At 44.7% G+C, this 20,248-nt stretch overlaps 1 protein-coding gene across 1 annotated transcript; it reads right to left on the bottom strand.

Annotated features, from left to right (window-relative positions):
* Positions 1-441: 441 nt before the first annotated feature.
* Positions 442-20,035, bottom strand: LOC129685810 (activating signal cointegrator 1 complex subunit 2; the record flags this gene model as incomplete). Its single annotated transcript, XM_055619318.1, has 7 exons — positions 442-520; positions 5,553-5,665; positions 6,747-6,857; positions 9,012-9,079; positions 16,123-16,252; positions 19,355-19,525; positions 19,877-20,035. Coding segments are annotated over 7 exons (831 nt in total), but the record flags the coding sequence as incomplete, so codon positions are not given.
* Between the last annotated feature and the right edge of the window lie 213 nt (positions 20,036-20,248).

The following is a 20,248-nucleotide window of genomic DNA, read 5'->3' as shown; positions in this document are numbered from 1 at the left end:
AATGTTGGGGAAGTAGGGAAGGGGGAGTGAACCAGGGATGAGTTGGGGGAGGGGTGAATATGGTCCAAATACACTATATGAAATTCTTTTCTTTTTTCTTTTTTAATTATTTTTTTATTTTATATACGTTGATGTTCTGTCTGCTTGTGCGTGTGAGGGTGTCAGATCCCCTGAAACTGGAGTTACAGTTGTGAGCTGGAAATTGAACTCAGGTTCTTTGGACAAGCAGCCAGTGCTCTTAAGCTGAACCTTGTCCCCAGCCCTGTAGGAAATTCTTAAAGAGTTAAAAAAAAAAAAAAAAGCAGTGCAGAAGAGCACTAAGCACAGGGCTGGGAGCTCCAGCTGCCACGGCCTTTGGAATGCCTGGTCCTAGTGGCAGAGGTGCTGCAGCCTACGCTCAGGCTTCCCTTTCCCTCACAGATTCTTGGTTTTGTGCCTGACTCACTTGCTGTCTTCAAGCCTCCTCTTCTTAATTGCAGACTCCATTTCAGGAATTGCCATCTCATAAAAGGAAGCTAGTCTGCAGAAGTAAACATGGTAAAGGGCCAGATTAATTCATAAATACCACATTTTGATAGAAAAAGAGAGTCAACCCAAAGGAGCAGAAAGGTTTATTTCTTTCTCCCACGAAGCCATAATGTGTGTGTTCTTGTGTGTGTGTAAGCTTCAGGTGTTGGTCTCAGGAAAGCAGCCCGCCTCCTCAGAGACAGGATCTTTCATTGGTCTGGTGCTCACCAACGAGGTTAGGCTGACTGGCCTGACAGCTCCAGGATCTTCCTGTCTCTGCCTCCCTCCCAGCACTGGTATCACACAAACACTAACATCACACCCTACATTTTACATGGGTTCTGAAGGGGTCAAACTCATCTCCTCACTTTCCTTTACTGAGTCAATCCTACCCTCACCCCCAACCCAGCTCATCCCATAACCATTTTCTGGGGCTACCCAGCAGCTTCTTTGAACCTACCTCAGAATGATGCACTGTGCTGCCCCATCAACAGCCTTATGGAAACTATGCCTATTCTAACAAAGTGACCCGAGGACTACACAGGGTTTGTGAAACAGGCAGAAGATTACCTGTCTTCTTGCTCAAAATTTACATAACAATGTCAACACAATGTATTTATTCAGAACAGGCTAAATGTGCTCAGGACCTACATGTATTAAACTCTATATCTGTTTTATGAACTAAGCCAGTTAGCTTAACTATGACTCTTTTTTTTCCCTAATAACTTATTTAATTTTATTTGATGTGCATCAGTGTGGAGGTGTCAGATCCCTTGGAATTGGTGTTACAGACAGTTGTGAGCTGCCATGTGGCTGCTCTTAACCACTGAGCCATCTCTCCAGCCCCAACTATGACTCTTTTTAAAAAAAGATGTATTTGAGTTATGTGTGTATGTGCGTGTTCGTTGGTATGTGGACATGAGTACAAATGTCCACAGAAGCCAGGAGAAGGTGCCGTCTCCTACAGCTGGAATTAGTTGTGAGGCGCCTGATATGGGTGCTGGGAATTGAACTTAGAACCTCTTGGGGGCAGTACATACTCTTAATTACTAAGCCATCTCTCCAGCCTGCTTTCTACAACTTTTTGTTTGTTTTGTTTTTTTTGTGAAACAGGGTCTTGGTATGTAGCTTTGGCTGTCCTAGAACTCTCTCTGTAGCCCAGGCTGGACTTGAACTCACAAAGATCTGCCTGCTTCTGCCTCTTGAGTGCTAATCTTAAAAGCTTTAGCCACTACACTTGGCCCTACAACTCTTAATAAAGTTATAAGCTAGATGTGGTGGTTCTTGCTAATAATTTGAGCACTTTAGAAGCTGAGGCAGGAGGATCACAAGTTGGAAACCAGCCTGGACTATACAGCAAGATGCTGTCTCAACAGCAAAACAATTAAAATTACACACACACACACACACACACACACACACACACGGTTAGAGAGATGGCCAGTAGTTAAGAGCATTTGGTGCTCTTCCAGAGGACCTGGGTGTGGTTCCAAGTACCCACAAGGTGACTCACAAGCATCTGTTATCTCCAGTTTCAGGAGATCTGATACTTTCTTCTGAACTCCATAGGTATGCACATGGTGGACATAAATGCACACAGGCAAAACACACACAAAAAGAAAGTAAATCTAAAACTTTCTCAAGAAAGTATATGCATATACATTATGAGTTCAGCACAGTAACCTACGGCTATACTTCCAGAAACTTGGGAGGCTGAGGCAGGAAGATGGCTTGAGCCCAGGAGTTTGAGACTAGCAGCTGTCTTTTTCTTCTTGCATCTCTTCGTCCTCCCTGTCCCTTTCAAACCCTGCAGCAATCCAGGCCTACCTCCTCACTGTGTACTTTCTGGCTATACTAACCCACAGGATTCTTCCTTCCAGGGGCCAGGTTTGCTGTACATAGGACATCCTGTCCCGATAATGGACACAGCAGTTGCTTCTTTTCTCTAATCTAAATCTTCCTCCAAACATCTTAAGTTTCCGGAGTCAGAGATGCACTTAGTGCCTAGTGTGAAGTGCTGAATTCATGTGGGCGCTCTGCAGCGTGTGCGCGTTCTCTGGCAGCCTTCTGCAGTATCTGTTTCACTGCAGCGCTGCATGTAGCAGAGAACAATCAAGCCAAAAGGAAGAGGCGGCAGCAGAGGCCAGGGAGGGCAGTCTGGCCAAGCTGGCTCAACTCTTGCCAGGCTGTGTTGCTGGTGGGAAGGGAAAGGAGAGCAACCTCTGTGGAGGGTCATTCGGCAAGCTGGGTGAGAATTAAAGATGTACACACCATCTGTCCCTGCATTTCCACTTCTAGGAATTAATCCTCAACTATGCTTGCAAAGGTATGAAGTAATGTGTGTACAATGTTATTTATTTTGAAATAGCAAACAACTGAAAAAGGCACACACAATTAAAAAATCTGTCTCTGGGGTCTGGTATGCCAGGTGCGCAGCGCTGTCAGTCACTCTGAAGACAATGAACTGGCTCCCGCAGTTTCAGCTTCAGTTTTAAGAAGGGGGTGGGCAGGGGAGTGTGGCTCAGCAGTAGAGTTCCTGCTGAGCATTTGTAAAGCCCTGAGTTTCATTCCCATCACTGCAAAAGCAAAGGTAGGAGAGCATATAATGTGCGCATTTTCCTATTCTGCATTTCTCTGGAAAATCCCACCCAAGCTAGTGATAGATTGGCATGCAAAGAAAAGAACTGGAAAAGGGGGAAGGAGACAGGCCACTATATATTTTACATTTTTAAAGTTTTTAAAAATTGAGTGTGTGTGTTTGACTGTGCGTGTCTTATGTGTAATGGTGCCCACAAACACCACAAGACCTAAAGTTGGTGTTCCAGGCAGTTGTGAGCCTCAGACATGGGCGCTGGAAAGTTAACTCTGTCCTTTGGGAGGCAGAACCTGCTCTTATCTGCTGAGCCATCTCTCCAACCCCTATTTTACACTTTTTGAGTTCTGTCAAAGTGGAAGGACTACTGACTCATGACTTAAGGGCAGAAACTGCATACTTGGATGAGGGTATGGGAGAGGAAAGTGAAGCAAGCGGCTCTGAGAGAGCCAAGTGAGTGTTTGGGTAAATGTGACCCTAACCCAGAGCTGTGGGAACTGGGCTTGTGCATCTGTGGATGCACAAGGTGTGGCTAGCAAAGGGCTTTCTAGCCTGCAGCACAGGCTGGAACAGGTTGGGCAGCTGCACGCTAGATGTGAGTCAAAGGCAGTCATTTCTAAAGTGCATCTCTTTCTTCCCCACACTCCAAGATGGGTGGGGACCCTTCTGCTCCTACTGTGTCTTGCAGGAAAAATCTGCTCTCCCAAAACTCCCTCCCTCAGAAGCCATCTGTGCTTATTTGGGGAGATGCTTAGACAAAATGAGAAAAATGCTTAAAGTAAATGAGAACAGGCAGAGTATAAAATATAGAATGCAGTATAATTCCTGAGGGTGATTTCAGTTTCTGGCTTTCTATATTTTCTACATTTCCACATGGTCTTTTATTATACAAAAATACCTTTTCCCCCCAAAAGTGAATAGCTACAGCGCTATCCCAAACCCTTTCCTTTCTGCGAAATGCCAGTCAGCACTTTATTCTGATGATCCCCGGGAAGCTGGTCAACCCTAATGTCTGACTCTCACAAGCACAGGGGACCTCAGAGGAGGCCGAGGACCAGCTGCCATCTCTGGCACAAGTCAGAGCTAGATAAACGTTTTGTTGAATGGGTGAGTAAATGACAGAATGGATGGATAGATGGGTGGGTAAATGGAGTTGGGCAGCTCCCAGAAGCTGCTGCAAATGCTTGGGAGAGATGCCTAGCGAGAGCAACAGTTATGGGCTACTGGGAATGGGCCAGTACTTTTTGTTGCCAGACAATGAATGAGCTGCCAGTCCGTTCACACCAGCCTGGGAATGCCCAAGTCCATGCTCTCCACCTTCTCACTGTACAGAAAGATCTCATGATGCTAACTGGGCAAAGGCTCCCTTCTTTCCATAGGTCCCTCTGAGTGCTTCTCCATCTTAGCATTGTCTTCATTAGGACTCTCTGGATTAAAGCCTCTATCTGGCAACAAACAGTGGAACCCTAATTTTAATATCAACTCCTTTTCCTGTTGTGCTGGCGTCCTCAACCAATGTATCCTTGGTTCTCTCTGGAACAGTCCAAGTTTGTTGTCTGTTTGTTTTCTGAGACAGGGTCTCTCTATGTAGCCTGGAATGCTCGATGTAGACCATGGTTCAAACTCACAGAGCTCTGCCTGCCTTTGCCTCCCACATGCTGGGACTAAAGGCATGTACTACGACACCTGGCAGTTAGTCTAGGCTTTTAGTACATTTCAATCTGCTTCAACACCCTTCCTGTCACCCAGCCTTCCAATCTGAACATTCTGATCCTTCTCTTAGATTCTGAGAGCTGGTTACTTATGTTGATTAGGTTCAAGGGAGCCTCTTGCCTTAGCCTCCTGTGGAGCTGGGAAGGCAGAGCAGCCAGTGTACCAGGCTTCCTGCTTGTTACTCAAAGCTGTTTTTAGGAGTCATCCTCCTCCCACACACCCCTGCACCAAAGAAGGAACACCTCTGCTGTTTCTCCTTTTGTCAGTTCTTACTCTCACTCTGTGCCCCATGATAAGGTATACAAAACAAACAAGGCAGACTTGAAACTGTCTTCTTGCTGTGGGTTTTATTTGTTTGTTGTCCTATTCTTAGCCAAATTTGGGAGGGTTCCTTCAACACAAGTTTTATCTATGTTCCTCATTGTGCGTCCCCAGGCTGGAAGACTGATCGGTTTAATGATTTGTTTAATTTAAATGTATGTGCACTGGTGTTTTGCCTGCATGTATGTTTGAGTGAGAGTGTCGGGTCCCTGGAACTGAAGTTACGGATAGCTGTGAGCTGCTTGTCATGGGGGTGCTGAGAATTGAACCTGGCTCCTCAGGAAGATCAGCCGCTACTCTTAACCGCTTGGCCATCTCTCCAGCCCCAGTCTGGTATATTCTAAGGACCAAACCAATATGTATTTGAGTGATGCATGGATAAAGCCCATACTTTAACCAGAAGTCCCACTCACTGTACCTGTAACAAAAGTCATGTTTCTGGAAGGTTTGGCTGGCCAAAGGGAAGATATCCAGAAAGGCCCAGAGTGTGATAGAGGTATCACACAGGTAGAGAACAATGTCCTTTAATTCCTGTTGTCAAGAAAAGACACAGTATTATTCTCTCTAGCCCCACAGAGAGCTCTGCAGAGGGCCTGAACCATAACTGACAAAGCCAGAGTCCCCAGCAGGCAAGAAGTTGCCTAAGAGGCACAAGGCAGGGGAGACGGCTGGATCGGGCTGTCTCTAGGAGGGTAACCTGGGCCACCTAACCGTCCTTAGTGGTCTACACTCAATGACAGCTAAGGACACCTGTACATCTGATATAGTCTCTCTTCTGTGCTGCAGGAAAATGAACTCTGAATCTCAACACTGGGCCCAGCAAGCGATCACGCAGCCTGGTGACAAGAGGAGCAGCAAGCCCACCCTTTGCTCACATTTTGAAGAGGGTACACAGGACACAGGGTGTTTGCTCATCTGCTCTGCTGATTTTCATGCCAGCTTGAAGGAGCAAGTTGGGTAGCTCATGGGCTTTCCATGCTATAGATAAGAAAACTGAGGCTCAGAATGCTAAGAGGATTTGCTCCCTAGCTCCTGGCATATATGCTTCTGAAACACTTGCTCAATGGATATGTTCTCACCAGATGGCAAATGCCAAGAAGGTAGCTCACAGCTGCCTCATCTCAGCTGTCTATAGTGATAAGCACAGCACCCAAGCTCCTTAAATGTTCGCTTTTTCTATTTCACCTTCATTAAAGTTCTAAGTGCCACGAGATGGGCACCATGCCTGTTTCTGCTTGCTGCTTTATCCCCCAGGCTCAGCACAGGACCCAGCAAATGCTGGGGATCCCTCAGTATAGACTCATGGAATCAATGGCTGGTTCCAGGAGTGAGCCTGCTGAACAGAACTAACTGAGGACCAGACCCAGTTCTCAAATCCTAGTACCTTGTTCTTTCTAGTGCTCCATAAAGGTTTCCCAGTGAGAAACAAAACCTGCAGAAAAGTCTCTTAACCCACAGCACAGGTAGAAACACAGGTTAAATCAAAGGAAGACGTCAGAGGCAGGAAGAAACTGCTGTGCTCTGTAGCACTGCTGATCTTCTCAGCCCTAGGCAGCCAGGCTTTGGCTAAAAGTTCCCAGACAGAAGAAGCTGGGCTGAAGGGCAAGCTTACCAAGAGAGGCATGTCACTGGGGGTCAACCGCGCCCTCTCCTCGAGTTTCTGGGGTGTAGTGCTGGTCCCATCCCCCTGCAAGCCACAGTGCTGGAGGATATTATTGAAGACCTAAGAAAGGCAAAAAGCTCTCTTCCACATCCTGCTGAACAAGCACCCAGGATCCTCACCCCACAACTAAGGAGAGGTGACGCAAGAACTGCCTTGGATCCTAGGGACAAAGCATCCAATGTGATGGTGGATAAGATTAAATGCAAACCGTGTAGGGCTGACAGTGTAGCTCAGTCCACATACCTGGAAGGCCCTGGTTTCCAAGCTGGGTGTGGGACTGCATACCTTTAATCCCAGCACTCAGAAGGTAGAGGTGAGTGAATCGCTATGAGTTCAAAGCCAGCCTGATCTACATAGCCAGTACTAGGCCATAGTGCAAGACACTGTCTCAAAAACCAAACTCTGAGTTTCATCTTTAGTAACCACACATGTAGCATGCATATGAAATATAACCCCCCAAAAATCCTGCATCTATGACTTGACTAGACAGACTCAGCAAATATATAATATCTGAGAAACACCTTCAGCAATATTTAGATTCCTTTGTAGATGACTATTTATAGGATAATTTATATATGTATGTGTGTAGATGTATGTCTGTATGTGTGTAAATATTATTTTTGTTTGTTGTTTTGAATAGGGTCTCAGGTAGGTCAAGATGTCTTTGATTTCACTATGCAGACAAAGATGACAGCCCTGAACTCCTTATCTTCCCGTCTCTATTTCCCAAGTGCAGAAATTATAGATATGTGCCATCACTCTCAGTGATTATTGAGCTTTTTAAACAAAAGGCAAATTAACAGAAAAACAAAATCTGTCATAAAAGTCAAGCAAGACGGAATTTGTAGTGTTGTCTTTCCACCTACCTTTCTTCCTTCCTTTCTATTTGTGTATGTGTAGGCATGTGTGTGAAAGTCAGGGGACAACTTGTAGGAGCCCATTATCTCCTTCCACTATATGGGTCCTGGGGATAAAAATGAGATCCTGAGGCTAGGGGGCAGGCACCCTTACCTACTAAGCCATCTTCCCAAGGTATATTATCTTGATTTTTGTAATCAAAATTTTATTTTTGAAGTCAGGCATGGTGGCACACACCTGTAATCCCAGCACTCGGGAAGCAGAGGCAAGCAGATCTCTGTGAGTTCGAGGGAAGCTTGGTCTACAAAGTGAGGTCCAGGTTCTAGGATAGCCATAGCCCCACTGAGAAAGCCTATCTTGAAAAGCAAACAAAAAAATAATAAAACCCCAAAAAACCCAACAACAGTAACAAAAAACCCAAACAAAGCAAAACAAAACAGAGACATACTCACTGAAAACATAACAACAACAACAAAAAAAAAACACAAACCAAAACCAAAATTTTATTTTTGGTTTTTTGAGCCAGGGTCTCACTGTGCTGGCCTGGAACCAAGACAATCTCCTGCCTTAGCCCCACAAGGGCTGGGATTACAAGCATGAGCCACCATTCCCAGTTCCTTTCAGTTTTTTAACATTCCTCATTTTCTACAATACACATAATTCTTTCATTAAATGATTTTATAAACCTTCACAGTTCCTATCTGAGAAATGCAGGTCTCTGACAGGAGAAACGTGGAGGCACAAGACTGCTGGAAAATGACACAAAATGCAAATCAAATCCCTTTGTGTGAGTACCAGATAATCTTTAGATTTCAGTCTTGTTCAAGAAGGGCAGAGGGTGAATTAAAAGGCATGCAGCTGGGAGGGAGGATGGGATTGGGAGGGAAGGAGGGAGGGGCTAGAGCTGGGACACAAAGTAAATAAACTGTAATTAATATAAAAAATTATATATAATATATAATTTTTTATATATTTATAAATGCAGCCAAGGAGGTGGAGACAGGCAGATCTCTGTGAGTTCAAGGCTATCCTGGTCTACAAAGGACAGTCAGGAATCCATTACACAGAGAAACCTGTCTTGAAAAACAAAACAAAAAAACAAAAATAAAACCAAAAAGGCACACAGCCAAGGGTAGGACAGAGATGATCTGGGAAATGAGTGCCCCCCCCACACACACACCATGCTGAGGAGAGAATCCAGGGCCATGCATGTGTTACATAAATGCTCTACCACTTCAAGATGAGTTTGGAAAAGGACTGGAAAGCAAACATTCCTCCCAGGTTCCTCAAGAAAAGTCCAAAGACTTGTCTCCCCATATCCAGCTTGCTCTTCCATGCAAGGCTAAGAGACGGTACCTGAAGTATGGTGGGAATAGTTTCATCCAGGTCGTTATAGTAACTTGGCTGCTGGGTAAATATGTTTCCTAAAAAGAGAAGAGAAAGGGAAGAAGTGGGGAGAGGTCAGGAGGGATGAAGAGGACATATTAAAACTGGTTATGAGCATGCTCTGTGACCTTTCTCCCTTAGCCTGCCTGTGGGGAGGATCTAGAATGGGTCTTGGTCTCAGTCCTAGCTGGTACTGAGCTTTGTCCTCATTGAGAAACCTCCACGGCTGAGAACGGAAGTTACTTAGTACAATTAAACTTTTTAAGTACCTCTGAATTATGTAAAGCGGAGGAACCCTGTCAAACCAGCTAGTCCTGATGTCCTCAGGGAGTGACCAAACTTGGGCACCATGCCTCCTATGCCAGCTCTAGCTGTGGAACTGTGAGTTGTGCCATGTGGAAAAATTAGGTAGGAACTATGATTCCTTTATTCAATAAACCTACTCATAATTCTTGCCAAGTCACACCTCAAAAGATGTGAGGAGACGGCAGGGAGAAATCTTTGCTTTTGAACACGCTACCATCTCTATCTACCCTCCAGCAAACAGGAAGCAGGAGCGATGCTCAGAGATGGACTTGGCTCCCATCTGTAGTTCTTCAGTTGAAGCCCATCTCCGAGGTTTACCAGTCTCTACCTGCCGCTGCATGTGCCTGCTTAGAGCGTATGGTAGCTGCAACAGAACCCAGGGTTTCTCTGTCCAAATGGCAAGGACCAGGGAAAGAATCATAGCTGAGGGACATGACAATGAGAAATGCCAATGCCTTTAAGAGTCTGAGATGCCTCATCTCACTACAACTTTTGCCTCTCAGGCTGGTGGCAGCTTTAAGGCCATCTGACTCTAAGGGTGGCCAGACAATTCTTAGATTTTAGTCCTGTTTGAGAAGGGCAAAGGGCAAGAGTAGGACAAAGAAACCATCTGAGAGAAAGGAGTCTTCCTTTCTGCCTCTCTGTCTCTCCCACAGTATGTTTGAGGGCCAGAGCATACAACACTGATAACCCTGCAGCCCTGGTCCAATTCCAGGATGTGTAAACATAAAGCAATCAAGTGCCCAGTGAGGCTGATGAGCAAACAAGTGGCTGGGCTTTTCATCAGTGAAGTCCTGGATGCCATTTACTCCTTGATCCCAAAAAGCTGAGTTTTTCTAGCCCCGCCTCCTTAGCTCAGTGCTCCTCCCTCCCATAGGTACTGACCCTGTAATCTATGAAGGTGCGCCTGGACCATCTACATCCTCCTCCTCCACAGGGGCAGGGAATGCCTGAGCCAGCCCCTCCATCAACCTTTGCTTCTTGTTCCTCTTGTCCTGATCCTCCAGGGCAAGTCTGACCTCCTGACTGTTATACAAAAGGCCCCGAGAAATCTAGCCCCCACTGGCACCTTAGACCACCCTGCTTTCACTCCCAGCCCTACAGCCCTTAGAGGAATCTAATAAGAGCTATCCTTAACCTCACATAACAGCCCTATCTCTTTTTTTTCTGCCTGAAATGACCAGAGCTCAATCCACTGTTAGATCTGTGTCACTTCCTCTCGTCGGAATTCTGACATAGGCACTCCCAGGGCCAGGATATATCCCTCTTGCCATCCTGACTATCCAGAATGGGGTAGACATTCCCTCACTGCCTGCCAGAAAAAGTTTTTGTTTGTTTGTTTGTAAGCATCAAAATAACTCAAACTTCTTTTTCCCCCCTTTGGTTTTTCAAGACAGGGTTTCTTTGTGTAGCTCTGGCTATCCTGGAATTTTGTAGACCAGCTTTGTAGACCAGGCTGGCCTTGAACTCACAGAGGTCCACCTGCCTGTGCCTTCCAAGTGCTAGGATTAAAGGCTTACACAACCACACCCAAAAGATAACTCAAATTCACAATTTATCCTTGGGATCTCAGAGTCTCTTTCCTCTTCTTTATCTGATTCTAATGACAATCAAACTTTCCCTTGCTTTTGATAAAAAACAAAACAATTACAACAACAAAAACTCAAAACTCACACAAACAAAACCAAACAAAACAGGGCCAGAGAGATGGATCAGCAGTGAAGAGCACTTGCTGCTCTTACAGAGGGTTCAGGTTCAGTTCCAAGGACCTACATGGTGGCTCACACTAATCTGTAGCTCCAGTTCCAAGAGACCTGATGCCCTCCTCTGGCCTCCATGGGCATCACACACACACACACACACACACACACACACACACACACACACACACGGTAATGTATATGTATGTATGTTTGTGTAGCAAAATACCTGAACACATAAAATAAACTACACCTTGGGGCTGGAGAGATGGTTCATTAGTTAACAGAACTTTTTGCTCTTCCGGAGAACCCAGGTTAGAGTCTCAGGACCCATATGGTGTCTAACAACCACTTGTAACTCTGGTGGCAGGGAATGGCGTCTTCTGGCCTCTGCAGGCACTGCATGCACATATGAACACATACATGCAGGCAAAGCACCCATACACATATAAAAATTAAATAAAAGTTGAAAAACGAGCTGGGTGGTATTGGCACATGCCTTTAATCCCAGCACTCAGTAAGGCAGAGGCAGTCAGATTGTTGTGAGTTAGAGGCCAGCCTGGCCTACAAAGGGAGTTCAGGGCAGCCAAGGCTACACAGAAAAATCCTGTCTCAAAAAAACAAAACCAACCAATCAACCAAACAAACAAACAAAAAGCTGAAAAACAATTGTTATCTTAAAGCAAATCAATCTCTCTTAAGAAACAGTACAGAGGTAGGGAACAAGCAGTGGTACCTTCTTCCCGGAGAGGCCAGGGTGAACAGGAGACACTGCCACACAGATGGCCAACCTATGAAGAACCCATGACCTCATTTTCTCCTGACTGTTGCGCCCTGCTTTCAGAAGCTGATTGTGGAGAACCAATGCTACCTTGCCAGCTTATTAAAAAGGAGAGAGCAGGGACTGTGCCGGTGTTCCAGGGCAGGCTTCTTATAAGAAACTGCTGTGCCCAACAGTCTTCATGGTATTGAGAGTGGAGGCTGCCCTTGTGCTTTCTTCTTAAGGACTGAAGAGAGGGCTGCTCTGAGAGAAAGAACGAGAAGCTTCTCTGTAGGCTCCTCTACATCTGCCACCAATCACGCACAGGCTCCAGGCACCTGGTCTGCAGCCTTTTTGGATCAACCACCTTCTAGGAGCCAAAATTGAGATTCTTTTCTCCCTAAGGAGTCAGTTTAGAATCCTCGACCTGGTGGTCTGCGAGCAGTCTAAAAGGACGTGGAGCCAGGCACAGCGGTGTACACCTAATATCCAGGCATTTGGGAGGCAGAGGCAGGAGGAGCCTGTCTTCAAGGCCAGCCTGGGCAACATCTAGGCTGATCTGGGCCACATAGTAAGACCTTGTCCCAAAACAAAACAAAACCCCATCAAAACAAAAGAAAAGCCAGGTACGGTGGCCCACATCTGTAATCTGCAGAGGCAGAGGTTAGAAGTTCCAGACTGGGCTTCATATCATTAGTAAGAAGGAAAAAAAAAAAAAGAGGCATGGTATGCTGGCTAATTTTATGATAACTAGACACACACTAATCTGAGAAGAGGGACTCTCAATTGAGAAAATTCCACCACCAGATGGCCGGTTTGTAGGCAATCCCATGGGACATTTTCTTGATAGATGATTGATGTAGGGGGGTCCAGGCAATTGTCAGTGGTACAACTCCTAGACAGATGGTCCTAGATGGTATAAGAAAGCAGGCTGAGCAAGCCAGTAAGCAGCACTTTCTGGCTTCTGCTTCAGCTCCTACCTTGACTTCTTCCATAGATGCAATGCGGTATGGAACAGTAAGCTGAATTAGTTCTCACCTCTCCACATTACCTTTGGTCATAGTGTTTATGTCAGCAATAGAAACCTAACTAAGACAGCCCACATTTAGCTCAGCAGCTAAATGCGTCTTTCCCCATGCTTACTGACCTTAGTTTAAGTTTAATCTCTAGGGAACCACTTAGTGGAAGGATAGAACCTACTCTCAAGCAAAATAGAATTTTGAAATGTAATTTAAAAATTCAAACAAAAAAGAAACAACTCTCAAAATCTATATACTCCATCTTTTATCTGATTCTTAAAGGAGCCAGTGGCCCAAATGATTAAAGCCCAGGGCAGCAGACGGAGCATCCTTCTCCCAGCAACTCCTCACAGCAATCTTGTACCAACACACTCAAAGGTGTCCTTGCTTCTAACTCACAATGCATAGCATCAAGTCCTGAAGCCCTATTTCTGCACTATTCTCTCTCTTTCTGTTTCTTCCAGAACTGTTATTGTTTCTCTAGGCTCTGCTCTGCAATGTCCTTTTCTGTTCCAGTAGCTAACCAGGTACTGACCTTTACTTCCATAATGACTGTCTACTGTTTCTACCTTCCCTACATGCATGCTGCCTTAATAGATTAGCCTTGTCACCAGATGGTTCATCACCCCGCTCTAAGCTGAGCCTCCACAGCCTCATTTACAGTAAGAGCTCACACTTGCAAAATGCCTATGTCCTGCCAGGCCCAGTATTATGTGTGTTGCTTACTTTTTCCTATTTACTTCCACAGCCACACAAACAAGGCAAACCACCAGCTTTTCCTCTCTAAAAATTGAGGCTTAGAGAGACTCACAGTCTTGGTGAAGCTAATGTACCCAACAAGAGAGCTGGATATAGAAGGCTTGGATAGCTACATTGATAAGGCTCCTGACCCTGAATCTGAGAGAGCTGGATGGGGAATTAAATGGAGGGCCTATCATTTTCACCATTGGGCAATACTACTCTTCAGAGAGCTGAATGGAGCCTTTCCCTGGCTCCTGCTGCTGCTGCTCTCTTGAAACCTTCCACTCTAATCAAACTGGTGACATAACTGTTTCCCTAACTTACTATGCTTTCTGTGACTTGTTCATCCATCCTCTAGGTCTCTAGTGAATTTATGAAGAATGTCCCTCTTGGAAAATAACTAAGATTAACCCATACTCAGGCAATAATTAGACTCAAACAAGAAACCAGAGTGTTTTAATGAAAATGACAAAAAAAAAAAAAAGAGAAAATGACAGGTGTAAAATTTCACATATATTATGATCTAATATATAAAAAATATATACAGAGAAATGACCCAAAGTAAATAATAAATATAGATGTTTTGATAAATGTCTACTAATGGTTTTTCTGCTTCTTTATTCTTTATGTGTAGACTGTGGATGTAGTTCTGTTAAAAGTACTTGCCTTAGCTGGGCGCAGTGGTGCATGCTATTAATCCCAGCACTCTCAGGAGGCAGAGGCAGGCAGATCTCTGTAACTTTGAGCCCAGCCTGGTCTACAAAGTGAGTTCCCAAGACAGCCAAGGTTACACAGAGAAACCCTGTCTCAAAAGAGTTCTTGCTTACTTGCTTAGCTTAGCTGTGGTCAGCCAGGTTTACAGAGTGAATTCCAGGACAAACAGAGCTAGATGAACCTCCCAAAAAACAGTTCTATATTTATATAGAATTTAGAATTTCATATGTAGCTTTATATATATAAGCAATTTGTATTTGTTTTAGATACTTAAAGTTATGTATAGTTTATAACTTTATACATACACATGTATATGTATACACATATATGCACACAAATTCTGTTAGGAGAGAAAAAAAGGGAGCGAAAGAGAGGACTATTCCAAGGGATAGTTGTCTGTCTGGCTTTTTTTGTTTTGTTTTAAGCCAGGATTTGTTATGTAGTCTAGGCCAGACTTAAACTCATGAGCCTCTTCCTTCAGAAAGTGCTACCCAATTTCGCAGTCAGATATTTAGAAACTGAGGCCTACAGTCGGAGGATGAGGACGGCTGGCAGGAGTGCTCAAATAAACGCGGCCCTGTTCCAGACCCGGTACTCTGAACTCCAGTTAAAGCAGCGATCAGCTGAGGCACACCCTCTGCAGCAGCCCCCCCACTCCCATTGTGGAGCAAACCTTCTAGCCCACTTCTGTCCTAGGAAAGCCAATTCAGTGTTTCCATTTCCATTTTCCAGACCATGGTCCCATCTGCTCTCGGCAATGTTGACTATCTGCTGCTTTGGAGGCAGCCCATATCCCTGACGTAGGGAGCAGAGAGAACAAGAGCTCCAGGGTCAATTCTTTGTAACAAGTTCCAGCTTGGCCACTTGACTCCTACAGGCTTTTCATCAAGTCCCTTACAGGTCAACCTAAGTCAATTCATCTGTAAATGGGGATATTTACAGCATCAATCCCAGCATCTAGTAGAGATAACAAATAAGATGTGCATGTCATGACAAGAGCCCAGGCCACATTCCGATAAAGGCTAATGTCACTGCAATCTGACTTTCATTGCCAAAGCAAAATTCTCATTCCTAGCCCAGTGTGGTGACACATACCTGTAATCCCAACACTAGGGGAGGCAGGCACAGGTGGATCTCTGTGAGTCCAAGGCCAGCCTGGTCTACAAAGTGGGTCCAGGACAGCCAAGGCTACACAGAGAAACCCCTATTTTGAAAAAAACAAAACAAACAAAAACATCTCATTCCTGCCACTGACTGACACCTATCCTAACACTAGTACCTCCAGATATTTTGTTGTTTTGAGACAAGGTCCCAATTTAATAGTCCACTGTGGCATGGACTATGTAGCCCAAGCTGGCCTCAAATGCACAACCCTCTTGCCTCAACCTCCTGAGTGCTGCAAGACTTGCAGATTCTTGAAGCACTGCCCGGCACAGTTTTGGTTTTGTCTTGACTCCCTAGTCTTTTATTTCAGAGTTGACATATCCATGTGTGTATTATGTATGTATGTATTATATCTGTGTATACATATGTATGTATGTAGTACATCTGTGTATATGAATGTATGTATGTGTTATATATGTATTACATCTGTGAGTTAGAGGCCAGTCTGGTCTACAAAGGATAGCCAAGGCTACACAGAGAAAACCCTGTCTCAAAAAAACTAAAAAACTAAGAAGAAAAAAAAAAAAAGAGTTTCATGTACACAGAACAGTGAATCTCATGTTCCCCTAACACTTGCCCCTAATACTCCTATGCTATCCAAGCACAGGCATTTGTGGCCTCTGGTTTGGCATATGGGGCCACCCCTGTGTTTCCCTGGGGTCCTATGTCCTACTTACCTATCATTTTCTGGAGCAGTGGTGAGTTGCCTTTTCCAAAGAGCACACAGAGGTCCAGGATCTTTGGGATGTCAAAGAGGAAGTTATTGTAGAGGATCTCTCCAAATGCAGATGGAGAAATGAAGTGATCCTAAAGAGGAAAGAGGATGGAGGCTGAGTGGAGACACTACAATAGCAGTCTCATGAGAAACCACCTTAATGCTCACCAGCCGGGACAGGCTAATCAAGGGTAGCATGCCCATGCTGTACATATGTCTGAACTTCAGTGAAAAGACCCAGGACTACTGTGATTCTGCATTTTCATGCAAACAGAAACACACCACGAAAGAGTCAGCTGGGGGTATGCTCTTCAGTAGTTAGGGCTAACTCAGCACAGGTCTGGGATTATATCAAAACACTTTAATCAGATAAGAAAACCCAGATTAAACAAGGTTGACAAAATATTGGTTAAGTATAGAAGTAGTGTGAGGGGGACATGAGATTCACTGTTCTGTGTACATGAAACTCTTTTTTTTCTTTTTAGTTTTTTAGTTTTTTTGAGACAGGGTTTTCTCTGTGTAGCCTTGGCTATCCTAGATTCCCTTTGTAGACCAGACTGGCCTCTAACTCAGAGAGATCTACCTGCCTCTGCCTCCTTGAGTGCTGGGATTACAGGCATGTGCCACTGGGCCCAGCCACGTAAAACTCAAGTATATGCATATATTTGAGATTTAATTATAATGAAAATGTAGTTTAAAAATTAAGATCCACTGAGTTTGTTGGTGAATGCCTATAAAAATCAGTAATCAGAGGGGCTGGAAATGGCTCAGAGGAAAGCATTTACTGCTCTCGAAGAGGACCCAGGTTCAGTTTTCAAGTTTTTAGCACCCACATGATAGCTTACAACCACCTGTAATTCCAGCTCCAACGGATCTGATGCCCTCTTTTGACATCCAAGGTCTCATGCCCACACGGTGTACATACATATTAAAAACCATCTGTCTGTCTGTCTATCTATCTATCTATCTATCTATCTATCTATCTATCTATCTATCTATCTATCTATCTATGCTGAGTCAGGACAATGGTGAGTTGGAGGTCAGTCTGGCCTACATGGGGAGATCCTGCCTCCAAACAAAGAAGCAAATAAAACAAGACCTTTTTTACTGTGGTGTCAGGGACCAGACCGAGGGCCTGTGCATATTAAGTAAGTACTGTACTACCAAACTACATCTCATCCCCAAGATTCAATCCTCCCCCCCCCCATTTTAAGATTTATTTATGTATGTATGTATGTATGTATGTATGTATGTATGTATGTATGTATGTATGTATGTATGCAATGTTCAGCCTCCATGTACACCTGAATGCCAGAAGGGGACACCAGATCTCATTATAGATGGTTGTGAGCCACCATGTAGTTGCTGGGAATTGAACTCAGGACCTCTGGAAGAGCAAGCAGTGCTCTTAACCTCTGAGCCATTTCTCTGGCCCCTCCCTCAGGAAGGTTTTGTATGGCAGGGAACAGAGAATTTCAAATATTGGATCTTGAGGGGGAGAGGGAGTGGCTGGAGAGATGGCTCAGTATTTAGAAGTACTTTCTGCTCTTGCAGAGGACTGGAATTTAGTTCCCAGCACCCACACTGCTCACAGCTGCCTGTAACTCCAGCTCCAAGGGATCCAATATCCTCTTCTGACCTTCCTGGGTACTGGCACACATGAGCATATATACATACAGTCATACACATAAATAAGTAAAAATTAAACAAATCTTTAAAAAAAAAAATGCTGGGGCTGGAGAGATGGCCCAGCAGTTAAAAGCACACACTGCTTTTCCAGAGAACCTGAGTTCAGTTCCTGGTACCCACACAGGGCAGCTTACAACCACCTACAACTCCAGTGAAATCTGGTATCTCTAGACTCCATAGGCACCTGGACACACCAACACATACATAGACACATATACAACTAAAAATAATATATATTTTTTTTTTTTAGACTGAATCTCACTAAGTAGATCAGACAGGACTTGAACTCACAGAAATTCATCTGCCTCTGCTTCCTGAGTTACTGGGATTAAAGGTGTGTGTCACTATGTCTCACAAAACAAATCTTAAAAAGAAAATTTAGATTCCATGAAGGAATATGCACAATAACAGCAGTGACCTTGAAGGGTGGTGAGATGGCTCTGTATGTAAAGATACTTGCCAACAAGTCTGATGGCCTGAGTTCAATCCCCAGGACCTATAGGGCAAGAGTAGAAACCAGTCTCACAAGTCGTACTATGACCTCTATATATGTGTGGTGGCACGCATGTGCACATACACTCAAAGAACAAAAAGTCCCTGAAGGAACATGTACATTAACAGCAGCGATATCAGATGTGCTAACAGTCACACTGACAGGGTGGCTCAGTGGCTGAGAGCACTTGCAGCAAAGCCTGATGACCCGAGGTTGATGCCCAGGACCCACATGGTAGAAGTACAGAACCAACATGTGCAAGCTGTCCTCTGACAGGCGCACCTTATACATACATGCGCAGACACGAAGAAATATTAAAGTGGTAGTAAGTTTAAGCCAGGGCATTTTTGTGAGTGGCACTCACGATCTTTCTAGTATTTCTGTAACATGGAATTATTGAAGACAGCATTAATGATTTTTTGGAGATGAACCTTCTTTCATGCCAGGCTCTACCACTAAGCCAAACTCCCAAACCCCCAGCTCAGTAATGATTTTTTAAGTGCATACATGAGGGGCTAGAGAGATGGCTTAGTGAGTTCCCTGCACCCACCATGGGTGGCTCACAGCTACCTGTAACTACAGCTCCTGAGATGTGACCTCTTCTGGCTTCTTTGGCACCCACACAAATGTGTAAAAACATACATGGAAATATATACACATATATAAATTAATTAAAATTAAATTAAATATTTCCAAAAGTTCACATGAGTTCTTCAATTCAGAATCACTGTCATTAGTCTCTGCCACATGAGTAAAGTCACAGTCACACGTCAACTGTGACAAGGACCCTGGGGTTCCTGCTGATGAAAACACTGGGTGTACTGTAGACAGGCAGGTGGATTAGAGGATAAGGAAAGTAAGTGGCACAGATTTTTTTTTCCCCAAAAGACAAGAATAAAGAGGGAGACAAAGAGGAAACCTGACACTTTCAGAGCTTTTTTTCCCAGGGGTAGAGTCTGGCACAGAGGGGTTGGGTGTCAACCGGTGACTTGTCACAGGGTCAGAGACTTACTTTGGATTCCTTGTGAGTGGACATTCGAAGAAAGGTGAGGAAAACGCTTCGGTGTAGGTGCTTCTGCATGTCGGCAACCTCAGGGGTCGGGGCCACCCACTCATCAAACTTTCGGGGTACATAGCGCAGGTATGAGTCCAGGCACTTCTGCAGGGTCTCATCAAAAATAACCTGAACCAGGCGAGAGAGGAGAGCAGGGATTGATTCCTGAGGCTGAAGGTCTGTGTGTAGATTACACAGGCGCTCACGGCCCCTCAGCCCGGCTTACTGCAAACATTCCAACCCCAAGGGACCAAGGAGGTATAAATGAGCCCAGGACCGCCTACAGTTTCTTAAAGTGACACTCAGTGTGTAAATGTCAGGAAGGTTGCAATAAGAGACAGCAGTCCAAACCACAATTTGCTGTTAAGGATCCAAGGAAAGTAGACAAAAAAAGCAATTCCTAGGGAAGAGAAAAACAACAGCAACCAACCAAGGAGATGTCATATGCTTTGTCTTAGTGTTAATTTGATAGGATGTTACCTGGCACCAGAATTTATCGTGTGGCAAGGCCAGGAGCCAGTCGAGGTCATTGGCTACGAAGGTGGCACATTCCAGGTACTCCTCCACTAGGGCAGGAATGTTGTCTTTAGGGGGCGGTTTGTATAACACAAAATACCGGTCTGCCTTCTGCTCAGGGTGCTACGGATCAAAAGACCACGTGTTAACATGGCAGAGGTTAGTCAGCAAGAGCCCATCTGCCAACCCACAAATATGACAGTACTTGGCTGTTCCAACCAGAGGCCTTCCAAGGAGCGTGTGGGTGTAAGGAACCCCTTGTATCTAACAGAAGCCATGGCCACACCCCAGGAATATAAGATAACTGTTAAAAACCATGCTTTTTAGAGCATCTTT

Source organism: Psammomys obesus, unplaced genomic scaffold (assembly GCF_907164565.1).
Source record: "Psammomys obesus unplaced genomic scaffold, mPsaObe1.curated_primary_1811, whole genome shotgun sequence".
Classification (NCBI taxonomy): Eukaryota; Metazoa; Chordata; class Mammalia; order Rodentia; family Muridae; genus Psammomys; species Psammomys obesus.
The sequence above is the reverse complement of the archived record's forward strand: the minus strand, read 5'-3'. Positions and strand labels throughout refer to the sequence as shown.